The sequence below is a fragment of the Globicephala melas genome, chromosome 16, assembly GCF_963455315.2.
Source record: "Globicephala melas chromosome 16, mGloMel1.2, whole genome shotgun sequence".
Lineage (NCBI taxonomy): Eukaryota > Metazoa > Chordata > Mammalia > Artiodactyla > Delphinidae > Globicephala > Globicephala melas.
The window spans coordinates 80,261,936-80,287,967 of NC_083329.1; the positions used below are offsets into that span (position 1 = coordinate 80,261,936).

A 26,032-nucleotide genomic window follows, 5' to 3' on the forward strand; every position below is an offset into this window, starting at 1 on the left:
GGGAGCAGCCACAGCCTAGAAATCTACAGGTGGGAAACCCTGGTCTCGGGAGCTTCAGGAAGCAGAGGAGAGCACAGATGCGTGTGGATGTGAAGACGTTACTGAGTGTCCCTCGTACAGGAAGGAATAAGCCATCCTGTGGAGTCCACAGTGCCAGGTTTAGAGGGACAACGGGATTGTTTGTCAGATTAAAGCAGTCAAACGTAAGGTCCTCTGAGGGCTGCAACTCACGGAACCACTTGTTATTCTTACAGTTTTGTAGTGTCGCATTTTTAACCGGCACGTTTTTTATGATGTTCTTGGTCTATAGAATGTCTTCCCTTCCAGGATAGATGACTGAGAGAGATTATTAGCCTCAGAAAAGTTACTGGCTAGACAAGCAGTGTTAAAAATTATGTTTATTGGGCTTCCCTGGTGGCGCAGTGGTTGAGAGTCCGCCTGCCGATGCAGGCGACACGGGTTCGTGCCCCAGTCCGGGAAGATCCCACATGCCGCGGAGTGGCTGGGCCCGTGAGCCATGGCCGCTGGGCCTGCGCGTCCGGAGCCTGTGCTCCGCAACGGGAGAGGCCACAACAGTGAGAGGCCCGCGTACCGCAAAAAAGAAAAAATGGTGCCAGAAGCTAGAAATGCCATTCACATCCATTGACTCGATTTGGTGTGTCGAAAGGAGGTGGAGCACGTTGATCAGTGAGGTCTGGATTTCTGCACCAGTGCGGGAAAGCAAAAGACTTAAGTCTTTTCTTCAGAACATGGTTCAGTTGCACACAAGATTAGCAGCTCACTTGTTCAGAGATGACTTCTTGTGCTGTCTTTTTTGCACTTGGTCGGTTTGGGTTTGAATTGGCCTTTACTTCCCAGAAATGTGTGCCGTATGCCCTTCACAGCAGTGCCAGGTTGGATGCTCAGATGAGCCGAGATCTTGCCTGGCGTCCTGTGCTCCGGCCACCCCAGGGGGAGAGAGAAGTGTGCTCAAGGGCAGGTGCAGTTCCTGGCACCTGCTGGAGTGTGAGCCCCTCTGCAGACTAATGTGTAATTCTTATTCTACACCTCTTCCCATTTCCCTAAAAATTGGTTGAATTTCCATATGTATCCTTCAAGGACTTCCTCATACTTCTGGAGCAGAGCTGAGTTTGACTAGGTTTGATGATATGTTATAATTAGTGATGTTTATTGGATGTGTTGGTCATAGAAGTAAACAAAGCAAAAATCTCTTTTGTAAGAGTAGTTACTGTAAAAGTGTCATAACAGAATTAATTTTGATTTTAAAATAAAGTCATTCTTTAAGCTGATTTTTATCAGGGCAAAAGAATGCCCGTGTTTAGTATTAAAAGATCATTTACATATGACCTTGTGCGAGAGGTTGGAAATGAAATATTCAGCCCTGACTCTCGCTTCAGTCTAATGCATGGCACGAGTTTTTGTCAGCGGTCTCTCAAATATTACTCATGATTATGCATTTATATAACATTTTTTTCATCCAAGATTGAAGCTAAATTACAGCATCTTACAGAAGACTACAATCTATGAGCATGAATTAGACCCCGTACTACCCAGCCATCTGCCTTCTCTTTTCTCATTCTTTCTTTTAATTTTTTAATTTTTTTTAATACATTTATTTGGTTTTTTTATTTTTGGCCGCATTGGGTCTTCGTTGCTATGTGGGGGCTACTTTTTGTTGTGGTGTGTGGGCTTCTCATTGCGGTGGCTTCTCTTATTGCAGACCACGGGCTCTAGGCGCGCGGGCTCCAGTAGTTGTGGCTCACAGGCTCTAGAGCGCAGGCGCAGTAGTTGTGGCACACGGGCCCAGTTGCTCTGCAGCATGTGGGATCTTCCTGGACCAGGGCTCGAACCCGCGTCCCCTGCATCGGCAGGTGGATTCTTAACCACTGCGCCACCAGGGAAGCCCCTCATTCTTTCTTTTTAAACCAAACCCAATCAACTGGGAACCCAAGCAAACACTGGAAATGCAAGATGCCCTTTAGTCCCTAGGATTCAAGGTTCACTTGCCTTTCATTCAAAACATAACTCCGGGACCTGTCACTTTGGTTGGTCTCTGTTAGAGATTCCTTGACTTGGACGATTCAGACAGCTTCAGCCTTTGAGACACCAAAGCCTGAGGCTCACCTGAACATCCAGTGACTTGCTTACAGCATCAGTTCCGGGGGACTACAAGAGTCGGTTTTCTTGATGTTTTGATGTATACTAATATCCCACCTTTATGATTTCTGATTACATCATTGGCCGTATGCACGAGTCAGTAGTCCCAGGGGATGTGGTATCTAGTTAAATAGAAAAACACTTGGAAACAGTATGTCCGTGAGCAAAAAATTGTAGCGTCTTGGCATTTTATTTAAAAAAATGCAATCCAATGTAAATCTCGACTTAATTAAATTTGACCAGTAACTTAGCACATTCAGTAAATCAAGAGTAATTTAAACTTGCTTAGATAAAGAGAGGTGAATTTTGCTTTGGGGGAAGGAGGGTTAAAATAAGAGATAGGAGGTCAAGTTTACTGGTAAAGAGATAGCCCTTGCCCCATTCTGTGTAACAGGCATGCGTATCTCCTTAGGATGCTTTATTCAGTTCATTTCTTCTGTTCTCAAAGCGTGGCACCACCATCCATTCGGTTTCCCAAGCCAAAAAGCAGAGCATCGTTTTTGGTTTCTATCCCTCTCTCCGTCCCAAGCTCCAAGTACTGTTGATTTGACAGGTGAGAACCTTTCACCCAGCATTGCTGTTGAGAAGAACGGACCGTTCAGTGACCCAGGCCTTTGTGTGGGCTCTGCACCAGACACTTAGGCTCTCTGCTTTAACCCAGGACTCTGAATTCCACAGTAATACGTCTTGATACGGACCTTTTTTCCATTCATTCTACTAGAGACCGTCAAATCTGGTTTTACCTATCTTTTTATTCTGGAAATTTTCTTGTATTATTTCTTTTTTCTTTTCTTTTTTTTTTTTTTTTTTGCGGTACGCGGGCCTCTCACTGCTGCGGCCTCTCCCGTTGCGGAGCACAGGCTCCGGACATGCAGGCTCAGCGGCCATGGCTCACGGGCCCAGCCGCTCCGCGGCATGTGGGATCCTCCCGGACCGGGGCACGAACCCGCGTCCCCTGCATCGGCAGGCGGACTCTCAACCACTGCGCCACCAGGGAAGCCCTCTTGTATTATTTCTTAATCATTTCTTCCCACCTTTTTCTCTCTCTTCTCTTTCTCTGTTAGGTGGATGTTAGACTTCTGGGATTGAACTTGAATTTTCTTGCATTTGCTCTCCTGTAACGTGTTGGGCGAGTTCCTCAGTTTACCTTCCACCTGTCTTACTGGATTTTTTATTTTGAATTTTAGCCATCCACTTTTTAAATTTCAGAAGTTCCTTCTCTCTCTCTGAGGGTGGTGAGCCTCATGGCAGGGTGATCAGGTGGTGTACACCTGCTTGTCTTTACTCTGGAGAAAGATCCCTATTATTTGAGGCGTGACCCTGAAGCTGGGTTTGGAGGAAGGAGCAACTCGGGGTCTCGTTTCCAATGAAGCTTTTACTTCACCTTTTGTTTTCAGCTGTGCTCTTCTGGATACCTCGTGACCTTGAGTCCCTCCTTTCAGGTTGGGTTCTCGAGACCGTTGCTCCTGCCCTCTAGAGGCGGGGGTGGGTATTGCCAGGCGGGGCCCAGTGCCGCCTGGACCCCAGCGTCACACTTTTCTCTGCTCACTCCTTCCCTTCCCCTTCCGCTCTCTGTGGCATCTCTGTTCCTGCACCTGTTTAAGTGTGCAAGGGGATGGTCGTGCTTCTCTTTGTCTTCCCCTCTGGACACCCTTGGGTTTGCCTTTCTCTGCTCCACCATTGACGTTCTCCCATTTGCCTTGCATCTTTTTTTTTTTTTAATTCATGAAATTTATTAAAATCTAGTTAACACACCATAGCATTTACCCATTTTTAGAATATTTTCAGAGTTGTGCAACCATCACCCCATTCTAATTTTAGAAAATCCTAATCATCTGAAAAAGAAACCTTGTTCTGCCTTAGAGACACTCTCTATTCCCATCCCCAGTCCTAGGTGACAGCTTATCTACTGTCCTTCTCTATAGATTTTCCAGTCTCGATATTGCCTTCCATCTTTATATACTGTGTTTTGGTGTCTCCAAGTTTTGTTGATGGTCCATTTTGGTTTTGGTTTTTGTTCTCTTTGTTCTTTTGTAATGATTCTGAAAAGTTTTACTCCACCATCTTGAGGATGAAAGTCTCCTGTTTAAAGAGCGATACCTTATCGCCTTAATAGATTTCTTAGAGTGAATATGAGAAAGTTTTTCCGCTGACTCCGGAACGTCTAGATAGAGGCATGGCTTCATTCATGTGGTAACTTGGGATGATTTACCCTGACACTCAAATCTGAGACTTACTGAGGCTTCCTGTGTCCTGGCCAAACAGCACCAGCTGGCTTTGCAGGTCACTCTGGTCAAGTCAGTAGCACTATGTGCATGGTGTAACTTGAGGGATGTCTGAGATCACATTTTTCAGGCTAAAGGGTCTTACATCCCTGACTGATCATTTGAGCCCACAGGAGATGACCTTGTGAGGACCCGTGGGAGTGACCGTGTAACTAAGACCACACGTGACTTTGGCAGGATGGACACTCCGGCTTTCCCTTGACTGTGACAGCTTTTGCGAAGTTTGTTTTTCACTTTTCTCAGACTTGGTATAACATGTGACCCGATGATACAACTGTACTTTCAGCTATCTGTTTAGATTATGTATGAGGCGTTTTTCATCGATTAAAGTTTATCTATCACCCATGTTCAATGCAGATGATTCAGTGTATGCAAAGTGGTTAAAGATATATGGCAGTCTGTCCACGAAGTTTGCAGGCTACCTGGAGAGACAGAGCCTATGAATGAAACACCTGACAGGTGTATCTGTCGGTTAATCAGAGCCACGGGCGCGAGACCGCCTCCTCCTGACCCGTGCTGGGGGGTGAACAGACAAGGTCACCGTCGCCAGGGCTGCTCCTGAGGGTGATGGCTCTGCATCACTGTCTGTGCGCCGCGAGAAGCACGTGTGCGGTTGCGGGTGACGGTGCTGAGGGCTCGGCGCTGAGCACCCCCCGACCATCTCTTCTTGGCTTCACAGAGGGTGTTCGGAGCTCTGCCGGATCCCCATGGTGGAGTACAAGCTCGACAGCGAGGGCACCCCCTGTGAGTACAAGACCCCCTTCCGGAGGAACACCACGTGGCACCGAGTGCCCACGCCCGCCCTGCAGCCCCTGCCCAGGGCCTCCCCGGTGCCCGGCACGCCTGACAGGCTGCAGTGCCAGCCGCTGCTCCCACAGACCCAGGCCGCCATCCCACGCAGCACCTCCTTTGACCGGAAGCTGCCCGACGGCACCAGGTAAGGCTGGTACCGCTTCCTCAAGGGCGGCCCTTGTCAAGCTCTTGCAGCTAGAACTTCAGAGGGTCAGGGGGACTTTTATGTGGCTTAATCATTTCTGAGTTAGCTTGTTCTGACCAAGAGGGCAGGCAGGGTGGCCAGGCGGGCCCCAGATGCTGGGGTGCTTGGGTTCCCGGCCCAGCAATGATGCTGATGGCGTGCAGGTCCTCCCCACGGACGCTGCCCCCCAGGGCCACGGCCATCCCTCTCCACCGCGATCCTCCTATCAACCCGCTCTCCACACCGTCTCGGGAAAGATATCCGAGAAACCATTTTGCAGGAGCGTCTAGATAAATATGGACAGTTTGAGTATAAAGAAAGCCGCAGAATCAGCGATGAAATCCCATCACCCTCGTGGGTGTGGTATTTTCAGAGGTCCTAGGATCATCAGCATCTGTTTGTTTTTCTCTCTCATTTTAAGCAAAGGGAGTTGAGCTTAAAATTAAGTTTTTCCCTGAGAGAATGCACTCGTTTAAAAGTTAAATCCAACAGCATTAGAAGCTCGTGAGAATTTTCGGGGGTTGCATAATTCGCAAAGGTAGTTTTAAGTGAACAACGTAGTAAATTTGTTTTGTTGTGGTTGTTGATTCCTCCTCCTTTTGTTTTAACTTTCGCATATCTTATGGGCCATGGAGACACCGTGAGTTTCCTCCGAATGTCTTGTCAGGCTCTCGTCTAATAGAGCATACGCCGTAAGCAGACGCTGGGCCAGGCTGTTTGCTTGACGGGTCATCACCTTGGCCTGTTACTCGGCCTCTCCCAGTCTCCAGTTTCCTCGTCTGAAAAATCAATTTAGCAATAATAGAGACCTCCACAGGGCATTAGGACAGTTGAGTCAATCAAGAGAGGTGAACTGCTTAGAACCATTCCTGGCACATAGGGAGCCTATACAGGCATTAATAATAATTGCTAAGATGAAAACATGTGGTCTTCCTCTGCTTCCTCCAGTCTGTTCTTCTAAGAGTGAGTGCAGGAATGGTGTTACTTCAACTTGACACTAAGTCATCTGGGCTCTTGGTCTCTTCTCAAAGGTCTGCTGAGTTTATAAACTTCCCATATTCAGAGAAATGCACATAGTACATAGCCCAGGTGAAAAGGGTGACATCTGGAAGGAAAGGGGTCTGCAGAACGTCCCTTATTAGCATAGAATTTAGTAACTTATAAGGAAGGGTTCTAATAGCAACAGGGAAGTTGGCGCGCACATCTTCATCAAGTGAATTCTCACGACGATCATTCATTTTTGTGTGTCTGAAATAAATAGGATGGCATTCAGTCGATGTGTGGAAGTACATGGCTTTGCCAGAAATTTAGGGTTTTCTCTCTGTATGGATTTTAAATATAGAACCACAACGTGCCTTGCATTAAGTCTCACAGACCAAGTAGTAGTGATGTTTTCATAATTCTGTGCTCTTGGGGGTTCCGCGTGTTTCACTGGCATCATTAGCTGTGCTTGAATTCTTCAGATGGTGAAGCCTTGTTTCCGCCACATCTCTTTCTTATAATAAATTACCAACCATAAACCACCTGAAATCTCATGGCATCACCAATTCTTAGTTCATTTGTCCACGACTGCGATGCGTGTTTCTGCTTTTCTTCATCACTGAAAAATGAATTCACTTGTAAAACAAAACAAGCCAGGTCAGGAAGTTGGCAGCCTGCAGACCCCTCAGGGCCCGGTTACTGATTCTAGTCAACCTTTCAGAAGTTCACCCAGCAACCAGTCCTCCTCCAGTGATCCCGGACCCGGCGGGAGCGGACCCTGGAGACCACAAGCTGGATACGACGGGTACCGCTCACTTTCACCTTTCTGCGGGCCCCTGGGGGGCACTGGTTTGTGGGGCACGTTCAGAAGCGCTTACTGTGCACGAGGCCACTGGGGGACAGAGAAATGAAGACCTTTGGTAGGACGGGTACATCCAGGCTGGATAGCTCATCATTTCTATGGAGGTGGCACTCATTTGTCTGTATTCTGAGCTTGTCTGATTTTTTTTTTTTAAAATAAGGGAGAGTCTGTCTGAACATGTAAACGTTAAGGATTTGGAGACCCTGTGGGCGATGGCCCTTGGGAGTTTCCCTTCACTTGAACTGCTGACGAGGAATAAATTCACAGCCTCTCTTGCAGGCGTTTTCTCTCCCAAACCCAGCCTAGAATCAGAGAAGGCAGATTTAGCAGGTCCCTTGTAGTGTGTGAGCAGAGCATCTAGGACCCTGAGGGCACCTGTGAACAGGACACAGAATTTGCTGATACAGTCAGTCAGGGGAAACAGCGGGGCGGGTGTGCTTTCCCATGGAGATGCGGGCCTGGCTCAGGGCAGCAGTGTTTCTGTGTGCTGCTGGGGCCCAGTGTTGTCTCTGCTGCTCAAAGGCGCTGGCTGTACTGATTAGACAAGAGAACGGCCAGGTCAGCCGGGGAGGCTTTTCACCGGACCAGAGAACCTTCCATTACTGCTCTCGCATGTGCCCAGGGAAACGTCTCTCCCCGGCATGCTCCTTCCTTCTGGTTTGGGCTGAGAAGTAGAGCTTTGCGGTCCGAGTTCCATGCATTCCCTACCTTAGATCCTAGAGGGGGTTCTTAAAAGTGGTACTTCAAGAAATGTTTCTCTGTTGAGTTGCATTTTTAAAGTAGAGGGGAGTCTTTTCTGTCAATGGAAAAACCACTTCTGGCTTTTTCTGCAAACCGGGGTCTGTAACTGGGATTCTGTAAGTAAGTGTCCCTTTGTAACGTGAATAAGTTTTCTGCAGTTTCTTTTGGAAGAGTGAATTGTCCTATTTGGGGGTTTTCATAAAATAAAGTCCACCTGGATGTAGTCTAGCGCCAATCAACCTGATTTTCTTTTTCCTTAAAAACTTTGATATAAGAAAGTATCAGTGCACAAGAGAAACAGCGACAGCAAAAGCAGTGAGCCCCTCCTCAGCCCATCAGGGACGAGCCGTCTGACCCCAGACAGTCCCTCCATCCCCTGGCGTCGGCCACCGCCTTTATCTGTAAACAGTGTCATCCAGGTGCCTCTATGGACCCAGTGGTGAAACGAGAGCCCCCAGTTCCAGATGTTCTAAGTCTCTCAGGCAGGGCTGGGCTGGCAGACTGCATTTCCATCTGCCAGAGACAGCCTCTGTTTAGGGGTCCCTGGGATTGCCCCTCGGGGAGCCAGCACACACACGGGACAGTGGTGGGATGATGGGGGGCAAGGCGGGCTCAGCTCTGTGTTCTTTCCAGGTGCCAGTCTCCCCTGCTGCTTGAGCACCAGGGCTCCGGCCCTTTGGAATGTGAAGGGGCCAGGGAGCGGGAGGACGCCATGGAAGGAAGCAGACACCCCGGTAACAAGGACCCCTGCCCCGAGGCGCCCCTCCCTCCTGCCCCCTCCCTCCCCCATCACTCGTTCTTTCAGCCGTGCACGTCTGAAAGACGTGGTCAGCTGCATCCCGCCCTGTGCGAGTTGGCCGCTGGACCTCGCGAAGTCGTCTGGGACGTGGTCACGGCGGGTGGTGCCTGGGGAACAGACCGTGAGCGTTGTGGGCAGTTCTGCCTGCTCCAGGGTGTCTCCATCGGCAGGACCGGGAGAAGGTCCTAGAACCACAGTCCTCTTCGCGGTCACTGAACCATTCGTTCGGCTCCTGCATTTCTTCGCTCCTTCGTTAACACGAGAAATGAAATGTTAAGTCTTCTATCTCTTTGTGACAGAAACCAAGTGGCACGGCCCGCCTCCCAAAGTCCTGAGCTCCTATAAAGAAAGAGGCCTGCAGAACGATGGAGGCTGCAAGGATTCCCCCAATAAGCTTTCTCACGTGAGTCCTTTCCTCGTGCACTGGCGTTCCTTCGGCCCTTGTGATCATCTCAGCACACGCGGTTTAGTACCGTTGTTGCCAGGCATTCTCAGGGGTGTCTTCTACCTCACAAGGCTCTTGGGTGGAGGGGAAAAAAAAAAAACTAAATGAAAAGCTAAGGGTTTTTTTGGTTTTTTTTTTCCTCCTTGATTTATAAAGGACCACAAAGAAAGGTCATACCGTAAATTATTGGCAGAGCCAAGATTGTAGACTCAGCCTTTGATCCTTGGTATTTTTAACCTGTTAACTCTGACCCACTTGTGGGCACAGCACAGAAGCGGAACCTGTGGAGCGGGGTGTGTGGTGGGCGCCACTCTGCCCGAGGCTCAGTGGACAGCCGCAGATGGTGCGCAGTAATACCAGCCCCAGCCAACTGACAGGCAGCCGGTGTTCCCACAGTGCCCGCGTGGTTTGGTTTACTTTCCGCAGAAATGAAAAAGCGGGCCATGTCGGTGACTGTAGCTCAGTGAAATAAAACTTCCAGTTAAACGTGAAAACAGGAACTGTAGTTGTTGCCAAATGAGGCCAACCTTACAAAGCAGCTGATTTTTCAGAACCTGTGGGCGTTTGATCAGGCCTTGAGCTGAGTTGTTCCTTTCCGTCTCCTCCGTGCGTCACCGGCCAGCTGTAGAGCTAGCCGAGTGTTACCTGCGAACACGTGGCCTCCGTCTCTCAGCTGTATCCCCACCTCGTCTCGAGCCTCGTGGAGCCGCTCAGTGCCGCCTGCACAGAAGATCCATGTGTGATAACAAAGGGCAAGAGGAGTTGCTTAAGGATGTGATAGGAAGGGAGGAAAGGCCAAACCACTCGAAAATAGATCGGGGCTCGGCTGGGTCTCACGACTGACGATTTGGGCCTCGTTAGTTTTCCCAGCCTGAGGAGAGGGGCCATGTCTGTACCAGGACATCCTCAGACGGGGACATTTACCCTGTTCTCTTGGGATCGCAGAGCACTCCCGAGAGCACCCCATCTCGTCCGCCCCCCGGGGCTGCCCCGACTTGGGCCCTGGGGCCTGTGGCCCGCACTTACACCGTGCTTCTGCACGTGAGCTGGTTGGGTCCATGCTGTGATCGCTGGGCTTAGAGTAATAAGCAGAGGGAGGGATCGAGCGGCTGTCCAAAGCCCCATCGCTGTGATTCAGACCTGGGTCTTCAGCCCCAAACGCAGGGCTGGCCCTGTCATTCGTCGTAGGAGCATCTTCTGGAGGAAAGGCTGCTGTCCTCCTTTTATTGATTCCCCACGTGCTTTCTCAGCTTCTGTAACCTTCGTTGATTACTTTCTGGTTAGCGACACCCTGGCAATACTTTGGCGTTTCATGCACAAGTGATTGAACAAAGACTTGAAAAGATACCCATTTAGATTAAGATGAATGATGGGAGGAATTATGCCTCAGGGCGACTTTTGCATGAAACCAGGATATTTTTTAAAAGGAAGTTCTTTCCTTGCCTCTCACTGACAAGTGAGCAGAAGGGGTTCGGGTGAAATCATCTGGTTTGTAGCTTCCTGAGTCTGGTGGGGGCGGGGAATGACCTCTTCACGAAGAAGCAAAGTGTGGGATTTGTTGGAAGCCTTTCCGTTTCTCTTTCTTCTCAAGATTGGGGAGAAAAGCTGCCCCAGCCATTCCAGCAGCAACACACTCTCCAGCGACACCTCTGGCAACAGCGATGACAAGCACTTTGGGTCCGGGGACCTGATGGACCCCGAGTTGCCGGGGCTTACGTACATCAAGGGCGCCTCCACGGACAGTGGCATCGACACGGCCCCATGCATGCCCGCCACGGTCCTCGGCCCCGTGCACCTGGCGGGCAGCAGGTCCCTGGTCCACGGGCAGGCGGAGCAGTGGGCTGACTCGGACATCCCGGGGCCCGACGACGAGCAGGCCAAGATGTACGCGGTCCACGGCTATGCGCCCAGCATCTCCGCCGGCCATGCTGCCGACGGCAGCCTGGGCGACCTCAGCGAGATCTCATCCCACTCCAGGTAAGTCCCCGCGCCGCCACCGGCGCCCGCTCCGGGCACCCTGGGCGCCGTCGCCTGCGCTGGGGTGGGAGAGGGGCCCGAAATAGGACCAGCAGGCACCTGAGGTCATTGCCACCTGTGTGCCACGCGGCCTGACTTCAGAGGAGATGCTTGCTTCCAGAGTCTCCTTTGAAATGTGCACACGAATACGTTTGTGATTCTATCTTCCTTTCTCTTGAAAGTTGAGAGAAAACTAAACAGAGATGCTCATGGCCCTTATCAGACCACTCATCTCTCTCTCCCAGTTCAACCTGTGGTCCCTGATTTTCGGGAGACGGCAAGCTGGACAGCGCTCAGGGGATGGTGGGCAGTGACGGGGGGCGGGGGGTGGCCTCTCGTCGGCCCTCCGAAGGCCCGTGCCCCGCTCTCCCCTGGTCCGCGGGCCCCCTCTCACCAGCGTGTGCACCAATGGAAGTATGTTCACAGTGACAGTCCAATTAAAAAAAAAAGACTAGCTAAATGTAAAGGAATTGTATTCTAACTACGAATGTGCAGTATGTAGCTATGAGTAGTTTTAAACTCCTGTTTGACATACGTCTGTACAGAGACTTTAAAACTCATAATTGGTGATTCCTCCCTTCAAAGACCAGGCAGAGAAACGCTTTCATTCAGGTTTGGCCGCGCGTAGAATTTACTGCACACCGACGACCGCTCTCGTTTTCCTTGCTGTCTCCCTGCTTCAGCTCTGAGTGACTGTCTGACTTTTCCTCAGAACTCTTCTAGCTGCTGGAGGGCAGTCAGATGAACACGGATGGGATTATCCTTCCAGGTCCCTAAGGCCGTGGCAGAGGTACTTCTCCAGCGATGGTGCTTGAGGCTGGCCGTGGGGTTCCCAGCGCCGGCCTCTGTTCTCCTCGGCCGCCTTCACCCAGGCCGAGCCCGCTGCCCTCTGACCTTCTGCCCGTCCTCACGCGGCCACTGCCGAGCCGGGGGGGACGAACCGCCGGGCAGAAGGGAGAGTAGCTGTGACCACAGAGCAGACACATGCATCGCTCCGGCTTTCGTCTCAGTCGAGGCCGAGACCTCATCAGCGGTGCTGTTATTTTCATGACTGATGTCATGTGATGTCTGATCTTGTTTGAAAAAACGTTTTAAACTTCTAAGTCCCGGAAAATTACCGTAGATTAATTTTTCTTGCACAAACCTAAAACACGAGGGTGCCTGCACACACGTGCTCACTGCCGCCTTTCTGGTTTCCTTCTCCTGTCGCTAACGTCGTCGTCTGTGTCTTACATTTACATCATTTGTGTCATTCGAGGGCATTTATGTGACAAGTTAAAGAAAACTGCACACGAATTAGCTCACACAGCGAAGGTAGTATTTTGGCTTATGGAACCCCACGGGCCAGAACTGTGAAGGTTCTGCTTTGACACAGCAGCTCACATGATGTCACCTGAGACCAGGTCCCCCCGGTCCGTGGGCTCGGCAGGACGGCCCTGAAATCTCAGCGGTGAGAATGGCTGTGTCACCTGCTGTGTCACCTGCAGGCCTCCCGCGCTACTGCTCCCCGTCACAGGAAGAAAGTGCGGATCTTTTCAAGTTTCTGCAGACATGCCCCCCTGCCCTGCCACCAGTGTCTCTTCACGTGTTCTTGGCTTTAATCACTGTGCTCTGGGGGACTGGGGGTCAGTCTGCCAAACCACGCAGCTGGAGACTGGGGAAGAGAGCCACTTCCTCGGAAGAAAATCAGAGGGTTGTGTCCCTGGGGGAAGGGGGAGGAGACGCAGACAGGGCGCCCTGAGCACCCACCATAGGCTCTGTCTTCTTCCCCTGGGCAGACGGAGTGCAGGATATGGAACCTATTTCAAAGTAGAGACACCTATTACTTTTGACCAGTTCTCTTTAATAATTTGACTTTAAATAGGTTTAGTACTAACTAAAATAATATTTAAGTGTTATCAGTGGCTTTGGTTACCTGAATTATTCCTGTCTTACTTTCAGAGACAGTTTTGAATTGGCCAGGCTGTAAAAACCATCTTGGGATTTTATAATCTTCTGGTGTCTTGTTCAGAGTGTAGAAGATTTTGTAAAATGACTGATTTCCTGATACGGCCTTAGAGAGATGTAATTGGCATCACAAACAGAATTTTGTATTACCGTTGAGGAGAATTTCAGTGGAAACCGCTTTCAGAGCACCTTCTTTTATGAATACAGTCAGGATATTTATAGGGATTTGAAGTCAATTTTCTGGAACACCTTAAGCATTCATTAATGTAATGGGTCAGACTCGTAGAAAGCACAGGAAACTGCTAGATTGCGTTTCTGGTCGACGTTCCTTCTTTCCACCCCTTTACGCTGGACATGTGCACAGCGGTTGCAGAAGGGCCATGTGCTGAGTGAGGGGCTCCTTTCCCATCCAAGTGCCTTTTTCTTGCCCTTCTTAGTTGACAGTGACTTTAAAGCCACATTTCAACTCCAGTTGCAGGCTTTTGCTCATGTGGAATTCATCATTAAAGTAACTCTTTTGAACACTTCCTCCTGTCTGTCCCCTCACCCATATGGGAGAACTAGAGAAAATAAGATTTCAAATATTTTTAAGTTTTTTTTTAATTTTAAAATATTCAAGTATTTTTAAGTGTTATCTATTAATAGTTTTACATGTAAAATAAGACTTGAAATGTCAGCGTGTTGAGGTAAAAGGCTCATTAGTGCACAAGGGACCCACCTACCACAGTGGTGCCGAGACTCTGCAGATCCCGAAATGCCAGGACCCAGACCGGGACGCACACTCCCTGTGCTGATGAGTACCGTCGGCCTCTGAGTGTGTGGTCAGCTCGGAGCTGAGGCCCGCTGCCCAGGGGCTCAGTTGTGACTGGGCGCAGTCCAGGGAACAGGAGAGCAGGAGAGCCCCTTGGGGGCTGGCATCAGCGCCGAGCACCCTGGCTAGTCACCCCTCCAGCCCACGCACTCCTGTATCCCACCATGTCTTAGCTGCTTCTCAGCGCTCAACCCTGGTTGACATGATTTGTACTCAGTGTGGATCTCACCCCAGGCTGCTGCCTCCTCTCATCTAGAGAGCCTGGGCCTGTCTCCTTCACTCCGTAGCCACAGCACTTGGTACATACAGGTCCTTGAACTTGACAAGCATTGGAATGTTTGTTGAGTGAAGGAGGGAAGTCTAAGAAGGCTGTTGATAAATGCTTGTTGATTGAGTTAGTAACCCAGTGCCTTGGGTCGCCTAAGGAGACAGGAGGCACCAGGGTCGGCTTTTCGCAGCTCCCAGACCATCTATGACACATTCTTAATACTCTGATTCTGGTTTTCCACCACCAGCATCACTGCCACCCCCACCAGCTCCACCACACACACGCACGTTCCCAACAGCCATCCAGGAGTAGAGCAAGCGTCCATTATGTTTGTGGTGCGATTCCGGGATTGCACTGAGAACTGGGAACGGGGACTTACGACCCCTGAAGACAAGCTGCACTGGTGCGAGGCGAGACGGGGCTGGAGGGAGGGGTGTGCAGGAATCACCACCCATTAAGACGGCGCCCCTGCCGCTCCATGCTTTTAATTCAGCAAACCCGTTTTGGTTGGTTGTTTGTTTTCTTTTTCCCCTACGAGGGCAGGGCACTTAGATAAGAGCTCAGAATACAAAGCAGTATTCATAGGAGGCTAACCAAGCTTTTGCAAAGTGAAACAAGTCAACTGCCAAAAAAACAAAGCAGAAAAACCCATGTTCTGGCTTCTCCTGTAAATGGCTCATGTGATTATCTGGTGTTTGCACTTATTCATGTCATCATACTCTACTCTTTGTAAAGGATTGAGAGTTGGCAGTGAAACTCTAAAATAAGAACGTGAGTCTAGAAGGAAAGGATTCATGAAAACCTTATTGCCAACATTCTAGAATGTTCATCTGCTTCAAAGGAAACCTTTAGAGCCACGTTACTGCTGCTAGACACGGGGTCTCGCCACGTTGCTCGTGAAATGGATTCCATGCATTTGTTCTTAGAGTTTAACTTTAAAATATTTTACTATTGGGGTCAAAGACATTTTTAATCAAGCCTGAATGAGGAAAATGGAAAAGCACACCGGGCTTGTGACCATTGCCCCAGGTGCTGGTAACACTGGACTCTCATCATAAGAGGCTCCCATTTTTGCCAGTCTGGTGAGCGTGCCCTGATATCCTGCAGTGGTTTGCACTGGTTTCCTTGGGGATGGCGGAGGTTGAGCCCTTCCTCTTATGTTTATTCACCATTTGAGTTTCTTTTCTTCTGAGGCATCACTGTGGTGCCCATTTTTCTATTAGATTTCCCCTGACTGGGCTTTGAACATCCTTCTGGCCACAGGCATACAGCTTTGCACATGAACACCCTTGGCCTGTGGGAAGCAGGGCATTCCAAAGGCACGTGGCAGAGAGGCGGCCACATCTGCCCCCCGCTGCCCGATTTTGCTCAAGAGAAGGACAGGAGTCGTGCGTGGTGGCTCTGAGTTTGGCAACGTGCCCGCACCGCTGAGATCTGATTGTATCGCGGCTTCTGTCTTTTTCTCCCCAGTGGTTCACGCCATTCAGGAAGCCCCTCAGCTCACGGTTCCAAAATTAGTGGGTCTCTGGATACGTCCAAAGTGTACATCGTGTCTCACAGCAGCAGTCAACAGGCCCCGGGGTCCGTGTCCAAGGCCTACCACCGGCAAGGGGCCATGAACAAATATGTCATCGGCTGGAAGAAATCGGAAGACAGCCCGCCACCCGAGGAACCCGAAGTGGCTGAGTGTCAGGGGTAAGGTGTCCGGGGGGCTCTTCTCTAGGCAAACCTTGGGCATCTGGGGCATGGACCAAGCTAATGTATTTTTCCCCCCAGTAGAAACAGATTTTCTAAAAAAGAGTAATCGAGAAACATCTTGGTAAAGCTCTTTAAATGTTGGCATTTATATTTCTCTTTAAAAGTCTTCCCTTTCTTTGATGTTCTCATATAAAATTAAAACAAATTTCTTTTTTTTATATAAATTTCTTTATTTTATTTATTTTTGGCTGCATTGGGTCTTTGCTGCACGCGGGCTTTCTCTAGATGTGGCAAGCAGGGGCTACTCTTTGTTGCAGTGCGCGGGCTTCTCATTGCAGTGGCTTCTCTTGTCATGGAGCACGGGCTCTAGGCACACGGGCTTTAGTAGTTGTGGCTCGTGGGCTCAGTAGTTGTGGCTCGTGGGCTCTAGAGCGCAGGCTCCGTAGTTGTGGCACACGGGCTTAGTTGCTCCGCGGCATATGGGATCTTTTCTGACCAGGGCTCGAACCCGTGTCTCCTGCGTTGGCAGGCAGATTCTTAACCACTGCACCACCAGCGAAGTCCCTAAAACAAATTTCTGTTCCTTGCTTTTATATTCACGTACCATGTCCTCCTCACCTCTGTACGTCCTCGTGACACACGTAGTAGACCCTCGGAGCATACTTATTGACGTATCATTTGTCAATTTTAATAAAGTCACTAAGTTAGCAGGAAAAAAGGCTAGCAATTTTTACTTAAACACATAGGGAACTGGAATAGTGCATTTTATTAGTGATTTTCGGTGTTACCTTATTATCCCAGCAGTTACTGATGAGACCTGGGTTTGTTTTTTTCTTCCCTACGTCTTTCCCAAAGCAGATAGGGCCTGGAGCTCTTGAGCACGTCTACCCCCGAATCTCAGGGCCCACAGCTGGGCACGTGTGACGGCCTCGTCACAAACCCTCCATGGTGTGTCTTCCCACGGGGGTTCCGTGCAGAGCCCCCATCCCCCGGGTCTTGGGTTCTTTTTTAGCTCCCAAGCCAACCACATCTTCAGTCACATTTAAAAGTTTTGAAAGCTTCTTCCCCAGTCACTGCTTTCATGACGTCAGCGCTGCTGCTGCTTACAGAGCCGAAAAGTTCGGGAAACCTGACCTACCTCAGGAACAAAGCAAGAGACGTAGCGAGTTCCGATAAATCGTTCTTAATTTTGAGCATGTTCATGTGAGTTTCATATCCTGATAATTCCCCAGTGAGCCGTCACCCTGCAACACAGTAGCCTGGCTTTGGAGATGGGGTCATCTCGGTGATGCAGGACAGTCACACACAGGTCATCCTCAGCAAGCTGCCGCCCTGGGCCGTGGTTCCTGGAGCATCACGTTTCAGGTTGTGCGGCCCGTCCGCCTCGGCTGACAGTACAGCCCCTGGTTCCTCACCCACCGTGTCTTCAGGAACGTTCCGTGGCTCAGATTACATTTGCAGACCAAACCTTTTAAAAACGACTCCCCAGTTTTCTCTCTGGAAAAGAGCTGAAAACAGTAATTCGGCTAGGCAGTCTTCTGTTGTCCATAAATACATTTCTATATACTGATAATCAAGGGGGATAGCTGCTTCATTTATTCAAACGGCTTTGCGAAATGGCTGATAATAAAAATGCTTGGCATGCACCCGGATGGATTACTGTTCAACATCAGGTTCCCCGGGGTCTGGCTCTCCGTGTTGCAGGGTGGACGGTGCGTGGGGTTGCCCAGCCACAAGGGAAGGGCTTTCTCAAATTCCGGACAGGCACCAGGCTTCCTTCGAAGAACACGAGATAATCTCCGATGAATTATTGAAACTGTGTTTTCTGACACAGGTTAGGAAAGGGAAGACACAGCCTTATTTGAAAATTTGGCTCTATGTTTTTCTCATTCAGGGCTTTGGGGATCTGATTTGTTCTGCATTATTCAGAAACCTAAGTTTGCACTCATTTCACAAACGTAGGATGGCACGGGGATCTGGGAGAAATGCAGCAGAAGTGAGTCAGCGAGTTTCTGTGTGTATGAACGTGGTGGGTGAAGCTGGTGACTGGATTTTAATTCATAAGGCTACCGGCGTTTTACAGATAGGCTGATGACTCACCTTCATTTTCCTTCTGCCTTGTTTCACCAGGCTGTATGGTGAGATGGGTCTGCTGTCCGCCTCAGCTCAGCAGCAGGCAGTGGTGGGAGATGATGTCTCAGAAACTCAGCACGTGCTCTCCAAAGAAGACTTTCTGAAATTGATGCTTCCCGACAGCCCCTCAGTGGAGGAGGGGAGGAGAAAGGTTAGTGACTTTTGTGTAGCTTTGAAGTGACCGGAAACACTAAGGAAAAGCGTAAAGAGACGCCGGGGCTTCCAGAGTTCTCCCACACGTGGCCTCTCTCGTGATCCTACCTACAGCTCTGTGCCCGGTTGGCCATTTTCACTGTTATTCCCCCAGGAAGCAGAGTGAGCCTGGGAGAGGTCAGGAAGGGCAGCTTTCTAGACGGACAGAGGAAGCTAGAGGCAGGCGGGCCTGGCCTCAGTTCTCGGCTGCAGTGACCATCGGCCGTGTGATTTTGTTCATGTGACTTAATCGCTTGGCCCAGCGTCGTCCTCTGAAAAAAGGAAGCAATGATAAATGTATACAGAGTTACAGCCAAGATAAGAACCAACTTCACAGAGGACCCGGATATAACAGGTCATCAGAAATAGTAGCTGTTAAAATTCACACCGCCTGGCTTTTGCTCCGGAACTTGTACCAAGGATAGAGTTCTCCAAGCCATCCTGCTTGGGTGTAATCCTGTTCCAGAAATGGGCTGGACTTAGGTACTGTACCGCCTGGCATCGTAAATCAGATGGCACCTGCCCCATGCTTGTAAACCGTGCCCACCCACAAGGAAAGGCCACGCGTCAGTCTCACAAACCAACCTCACGTTCGAGGGCACAGCTTCATGACCAGGGCGCAGACCCTCGCTACCATTAGATGACTTTACTGTCCTTATTAGTTTTAGTTTTATTATGTGTTATTACAGTCTCTTAAACCACTTTGTTAAGTAATGGAAAGTGAAAAAGGACTCCCAGGTAATCCAGCCCAATCTCCTCTTCTGGCAAGTAACTGAGGCCCCAACTGATGAAGTGTGACGTTCGCATAAATACTTGGGGGCAGAGTCAGCCGAGGAATGCAGGCCTTTCTCCCTTCTAATTCAGCGCTCTCTTGTCCACATGAAAAGAAAAAAGTCAGGCATGGCCATCTTGACTGTGATCAAGATAAACGGCAAGGCTTTGTGCTACCGTCTTCCCTATAATAAAACGATGCTGCAATTAACCTAATTGTGTTCTTAGAATAACACTCTCATGAGATACTACCTCAAAGCCGCTTTAATCTAATGGGCCTGTAATCATGTTCTGAAGAGCCTGCTGGTTGTGTGTGAAGAGGGAATCTCGGAAGAGCTCAACAGAATGAGTCCTTTTTTTTTTCTTTAACTCGTATCAAATCATGTATATGGTACTGTATAAGCTTGGGTGCGGGCTATTGTACCGAAAGTGCAAATAGCTTTTCTTTTAATAGGAACAACCTTCTCCTTGACATGTGTTTTTTTTTTTCTTCTAAGACAAATCGCCTTCTTTTCGTAGTGCAAACGTAACTTTGCAGTTCGCACACACTCTGGTTCCCATTGATCAGCTGGACAGACTTGACAGGATGAAAGGGACACATACAATAGAAACACTTTACATTCACAAACGTAAATAACCGTTTCTGTATTTGCTTGATGCAAACGTTCTGGCTTTTACTATTATTGATGTAAAAGGAACGTGGTTCAGGATATAGAAGAAGTTGGAAATTCAGATTTGATTTAATTTTTCTTGGGTTTTGGACTACTTGCTTTTTTAGTATGAACTTTCCCTGCGCTGTCTGCGATTTAACACAGTAATTTTAATGGTTTCTTTAAACCTGGTTACGATTGATTACTATAACTCAATTCTCAACAACTGTACTAGACTTCTGTGAGTGAAACTTTAAAGTGTGTAGACAGTAAGACTTTCCTGGACCAATACTGTCTTTCTTGAACCTGTGTGTGGCTTAGAAAGCTGCAGTGCTCAAAAATTAATATTATTATTGTGACCTAGAGTAGGTTGAACCTCGCATGTAGTTGATTGGTACAGAAATCACCTAATATTAACATGTAGTCATTTCCGATGAAAATCAAGCCAGCACTAGGTGTGGTTTTGAATAACCGTTGCCTGAAATGGCAGCGTTCTGTATTTCCAGAAGCCGCCACAGCTAAAAGGTTATGGAACCTCCATTTAACATTTCAGAACAGAGCTGTGCCTGTCTAATTCGTGGTGATATTTCACAGAACGTCCAAGGAGGAAAAGAGCCAAACCCAGGAACTGCAGAAAGCCCTTGTGCTTTGCCTCGGTGACCTGCGTGCCTGGTTGTAGCATCCCTAGGCTGAGGCTTTACGCGCACCTGCTGCTCAGAGATGCTCCCACGGTGGTCCGGGACCCCCCCTAAGGCAGTCAGATGAGTTTCACGCTGTCAGCTTTCTGACATCTGTTTTCCCTTCCCTCCTCCTGTCTCAACCCCTAGTTTTCGTTCTATGGGAACCTGTCCCCGCGCCGCTCGCTGTACCGCACGCTCTCGGACGAGAGCATTTGCAGCCACCGGAGGGGGTCTTCCTTCGGAAGCTCCCGAAGTTCCATCCTTGACCAGGCCCTGCCCAGCGACATCCTGTTCAGCACCACCCCGCCCTACCACAGCACCCTGCCACCCCGGACCCAGCCGGCGCCCAGCATGGGAAGCCTGCGGAGTAAGTGCCCGGGGTGGCCCGAGCTGTCCTCGTGGGCTCTCTGGGGTGGGTCTCCTACCGGGGTTGGAAGGACTTGTTTATTCTTTAAACTATATATCATTTGGTGGTGCGTTTTCTCTTTTAGTGATTTTTGAAGGTGGTAAAAGCCCCAAAGTGGACATTTTTTAAAAGTTGAACACTACTGCCAATTTTTCAGAAAATCGAAAAACCCGTATTAAACGTTTTTAGCAGGTGAAATAGTGACCTTTATACTCAGCTCAGCTATTACATCCGTAAAGAAAGAAGTGTCTAAACCTGATAAAGAGAAAAGGGCGCCACGGTGGTAGATTTTCTGGTTGGCAGCACGCGGGGAGGAAGGTTGCTTTTCTTGCCTCCTGTGTCTGTTTCTTCTTGATCTTCCAGATCTGGTGAAGGCGAAGGTGGCAGGTGGGCATCGGGACACCTGGGTCCCAGCCCTGGCTCTTCCCACGTGGTACCATGTCCCATCACTTAGATTCTGTGTCCAGTTCACTCCAATTTATTGGCCACAGGTTGACTAGATAATTTCCAGATGATTTTCCTTCAAATCCTAAAATCTTTCCTTTTTACATAGTGTTAGTTTCCTATTAACATGTCGGTGTTGAAGCGTGATTTTTTTTTTAACATTAGTTAGCTTTATTTCCTTTTTTCATAGTTAATTTCTATTGTACAGGAAGAATGAGGATTAAATCAGAAATATGTTCCTTGTCAGGGTTTTCTTAAATTTCATGGTAGAAAGCATTATCTTTAGAACCAATTTGAACTTCATAATACACATATAAGTCCCAGGCTAAATGAAATAAAAGTTCTAATAATCTTTCTAATGTTTAACATAATTGGAAATGAACCTTGTCTCATAAAATTCTTAATCCATTTTTTTTTTTTTTTTTTTTTTTTGCGGTACGCGGGCCTCTCACTGCTGTGGCCTCTCCCGTTGCGGAGCACAGGCTCCGGACGCGCAGGCCCAGCGGCCATGGCTCACGGGCCCAGCCACTCTGCAGCATGTGGGATCTTCCCGAACCGGGGCACGAACCCATGTCTCCTGCATCGGCAGGCGGACTCCCAACCACTGCGCCACCAGGGAAGCCCATCTATTTCTTTAAGTAACATAATGTCCTGCCTGTTATGAAAAGTCCATTTGCCTAAATTGGAGAAATACTCCCTCTTGATAAAGGTATGAAGGTCAGACAGACATATTCTAATACCCTAATATTTCTCCAAATGTTTGTCCTTTTTTGTAAATAGGTAACTTTAATGGCCTCTTAAAGCTTTCCTAAAGCCAGTAAAACTCTATTTTCTTGCAGATGTCATATCTTCCACTTAAAAATGCTTGAGGTATGATTGTGAAATCTCAGTATAGACGTTACGGTAGTTCTTACATTCTTTCATTTGCTTCCATGTGGAAGACGCACAATTGACCCTTGAACAACAGGGATTTGAACTGTGCAGATCGACTTACACACAGACTTTTCTCCATGTAAATATCACGGTACTACGTGCTCCACGGTTGGTTGGATCAGGGGATGTGGCACCTCGGATATGGGGGCCAACTGTAAAGTACATGCAGATTTTCCACTGTGTGGGTGGTCCACGCCCCTAACAGCCACGTTGCTTAAGGGTAAACTCTCTATCTTTTTCTTAGCTTCACTTTTTTTTTCTTAATAAACATCATTTACTTAGAGCGGTCTTAGGTTCCCGGCAAAAGTGAGCAGAAGGTATGCAGACTTCCCGGGTACACACCCACTGCCCCTGCAGGTGCTCAGTCTGCCCCCGACCACAGGGAACACTTGTTAGAGGATACTAACACATCTTCATCACCCAAAGTGCGTAGTTTGCGTCGCGGTTCACCCCCCCGGCGTCGTACATTCTATGTGTTTGGGCAAATGCATGGTGACGTACCTACCATTGTAGTATTTTACAGAGTATTTTCATCTCCCTAAAGAGCCTCTGTGCCCCACCTGTTCATCCCTCTCTGCCCCTCACCCCTGGTAAATCAGTGGTTCTTTTTTTTACTGTCTCCATAGTGTTGTCCTTTCCAGGTGTCGTATAGTTGGAGTCTACAGGGTGTAGCCTTTCCAGAAATACATTTAATTTTCCTCCGTGGCGTGATAGCTCACTTCTTTTAGTGTTGACTTCTGTTCTATCGTCTGGGTATGCCGAGTTCCCCTTTTTTAAATATTTATTTATTTATTTATCTTTGGCTGCGTCGGGTCTTCGTTGCTGCGCGCGGGCTTTCTCTAGTTGCGGCGAGCGGGGGCTACTCTTCATTGCAGTGCGCGGGCTTCTCATTGCGGTGGCTTCTCTCGTTGCGGAGCACGGGCTCTAGGCACTCAGGCTTCAGTAGCTGTGGAACACAGGCTCAGTAGTTGTGGCTCGCGGGCTCTAGAGCGCAGGCTCAGTAGTTGTGGCACCCGGGCTTAGTTGCTCCACGGCATGTGGGATCTTCCCGGACCAGGGCTCGAACCCGTGTCCCCTGCATCGGCAGGCGGATTCTTAACCACTGCGCCACCAGGGACGTCCCTGTGTCCTTGCTTAGTATGTTCAGAGGTACAATGGAAGTAGGCAGGATACACTCTCCACTATCTGGGTTAAAAACTGCCTGACTTGCCTTCATTGTCTCTTCTCCTGGGAAAAGCAGGAAGAGTGGTCCTTGCTGTTTGCGTTTCTCAGATGAAACCTTCTTATTTGGCCACGTGACTCCTCCAATTTCTAAACTTCACAACCTACTCAGAAAAAAAAATTCTCTAGGTTTGGTGGATCAAATGACAAAATATAAATAAGGGAGCCGGGAGTAATTTGAATTAATGTGTCTCCCCCAAGACACTTCTGATTCCCTCCTCCCTCCCCACCAAGAGGCTCAACTGCAGGGATCTGGTTGTCCCTGGGAGGACGCTCGCCCCTGGGACCCCTGATGCCCACACTCACCTGTGTGGTTATTATTCCTGTATCTGCTCAAGGCAGATGTCAGTCATCTTTTGCTTTCTGTGGTTTCTGGTCACTCAGCAGAGCCCCTGTGAGCAGATCTCGCTCGGAGAGTAGCTGCAACAGTCTGACCCTGGAACAAGCCAGAGAGTTGACAGGTGGGAGCTTGAGGCCAGCAGATGCCCATGAGCGAGAAATGAGGACTATTTGGGGTCGCCCAGGGGTTTCTCTTAGTTTCTCAGAGACTTAGCTTCACGAGGACTTGCAGTGGCAGTTAGGTTAGTTCTGCCAGAGCGTGTAACCCTGGATGGTTCGTTAGCTACAGAGGTTGAGCAAGGATATGCAGAGGCACACGTACGCTCCTAAAGTTTCCAGGAAGCATCTGACCTTCCGCTCATAGACGCTCATTTGGATCTTGTTCCTAATCTGCAGCAAGGACAGCACTGGGGAGGGTTGGCAAGTCCATCTCTTCACAGTGAGCCTCCGGAGACCTCATCGCCGCACCTTTTCTCCATGTAATTATCAGTCACAGGCTGCTCGTTCAGACAGTTTTAGCTTTTCCAAGTCTCAAACTTGGGCCCATCTCAGAATCTCTCTTCTCCTGAGACCAGGATCTTAATCCAGCCTTGGAAGACAGATGGCACTTAACAACCACATTTTAGATGCGACTCACGTCGTGATTCATATATATTTCCTGGGGGCGGTTTGGGGATCCCTGAATGTGCTGTATCATTATGTCTTCAACTTGGAGGTATAAAAATAAGACCAGCTCGAACAATTGAAACAATTCTGAGATCTTTCTGCCTTGCATTTAGGGCCTTTGTTTCCATCATTGGTGGATTTCAGAGTAAAATTTCTTTTGAGGCCCAGGTAGAAAAAAAGAATAGGGAGTGGCCATTTTGACACACAGTTCACGGGCCCGAAAACCAGTGATATTGAAAAGCTCTCATGCCCTTGTCTGCTTGGGCATGGGGTTACCTGGCTTTGTTCAGTGCAGTCACAAGTATTCGCAGGTTTAAAGCATGTTTAAAGAGAATTACTGATTTTTTACGAAATGGAGTTTTATGAAACACTCCAAGGAATGGTAGAAATCTTCCTATGTGGGTAGACTTTTAGAACAAGAGTTCTTAAATTTTGAAAAATAAAACAGGGTATTAGGGCTACCCTGGTGGTGGCAGTGGTTAAGAATCCGCCTGCCAGTGCAGAGGACACGGGTTCGAGCCCTGATCCAGGAAGATCCCACATGCCGTGGAATAACTAAGCCCGCGAGCCACAACTACTGAGCCCACGTGCCACAACTTCTGAAGCCCACGCGCCTAGAGAGAAAGCCCGCGCACAGCGATGAAGACCCAACGCAACCAAAAATAAATAATAAAAGAAAATTAATTAATTAAAAATGCCCAACAAGGTGTTAGGTTCTATATGTTCCCAAATCCTATAGTTGTGACCTAGGCCCCCCGCAAAGGATGCTCCTTGAAGTTTAAAAGCGAGTTTTAGCAGAAATAAAAGAAATTAGTGTTTTCCTTATAATTTAGTACCCACCCAAGATGCCACAGACCCCAGGTGCAGACGTAGTGGTGTGCGGCCTGCAGAAGAGTTGCCCTTGCTTCCGCCGGCCTCGCAGACAGCATCCGTGGCCGTCGGAGGAAGAGCATATTCTCCGACTCTATGCAGCACTTCTTTCTCTTTTTTCCAAATGTTCTCAGTCTCCTCTGTAATAAACATCCCTTGGTTTCTGGAGAGTAATTGTGAAACCACAGCTATCTGACCACCAGGAAATGCTAACAGGAAGGCTCCTCCGCGTTTAGAACAACAGCGAGAAAGTCAGACTCAATAAAGCTGGTCCCCGCGATTTCAGGGTCGGGATAAACAAACAGGAAGCCCCAAGATCGATGTCCAGGCCAGAGAGCAGAGACCCCGGCAGCGGTGCCTGGACACCGGCTGCCCTTCAGAAGCCGCGAGTCGCTTTCTTTCCTGGGTTGGCCGGAGGAGCAGCGTGGGCTCTGGAACAGCAGTGGCTCGAGAGGACTGGCCTTGAAATAACAGGCTCTGGTACCTAAGTCGCGCCTTTTCCTCCCCATCTGGAAAGCTCAGGGAACAGCCCAGTTACAGCTGCTGTGGTCACGCCAAGTGCAGGGGCTGGTTCCTGTACGTACTTTCCCAGACCCCAGAGTGGCACCAGCAGGACTCACCTGCTCCTGCCGGCCCCTCAAGGGCAGAACCTGCGCCTGTGGTCATCCCATCCCCAGGTACCGATACGGTACCTGGTGGGACCCAGAATACAGCAGGTGCAGGGTAAACGTCAGCTGGGTG

General features: G+C 49.0%; 1 protein-coding gene across 3 annotated transcripts in view; it reads left to right on the forward strand.

Annotated features, from left to right (window-relative positions):
* Positions 1-26,032, forward strand: part of SIPA1L2 (signal induced proliferation associated 1 like 2) — a 219,740-nt gene that overhangs the window by 173,306 nt on the left and 20,402 nt on the right. For all 3 annotated transcript variants that reach the window (XM_060285985.1, XM_060285984.2, XM_060285986.2), the window contains exons 10-17: positions 5,122-5,379; positions 7,121-7,204; positions 8,636-8,736; positions 9,101-9,204; positions 10,838-11,223; positions 15,759-15,983; positions 18,117-18,270; positions 20,560-20,779. In XM_060285985.1, the coding sequence (XP_060141968.1) occupies positions 5,122-5,379; positions 7,121-7,204; positions 8,636-8,736; positions 9,101-9,204; positions 10,838-11,223; positions 15,759-15,983; positions 18,117-18,270; positions 20,560-20,779 (1,532 nt within the window). The remainder of the gene's footprint in view (positions 1-5,121; positions 5,380-7,120; positions 7,205-8,635; positions 8,737-9,100; positions 9,205-10,837; positions 11,224-15,758; positions 15,984-18,116; positions 18,271-20,559; positions 20,780-26,032) is intronic.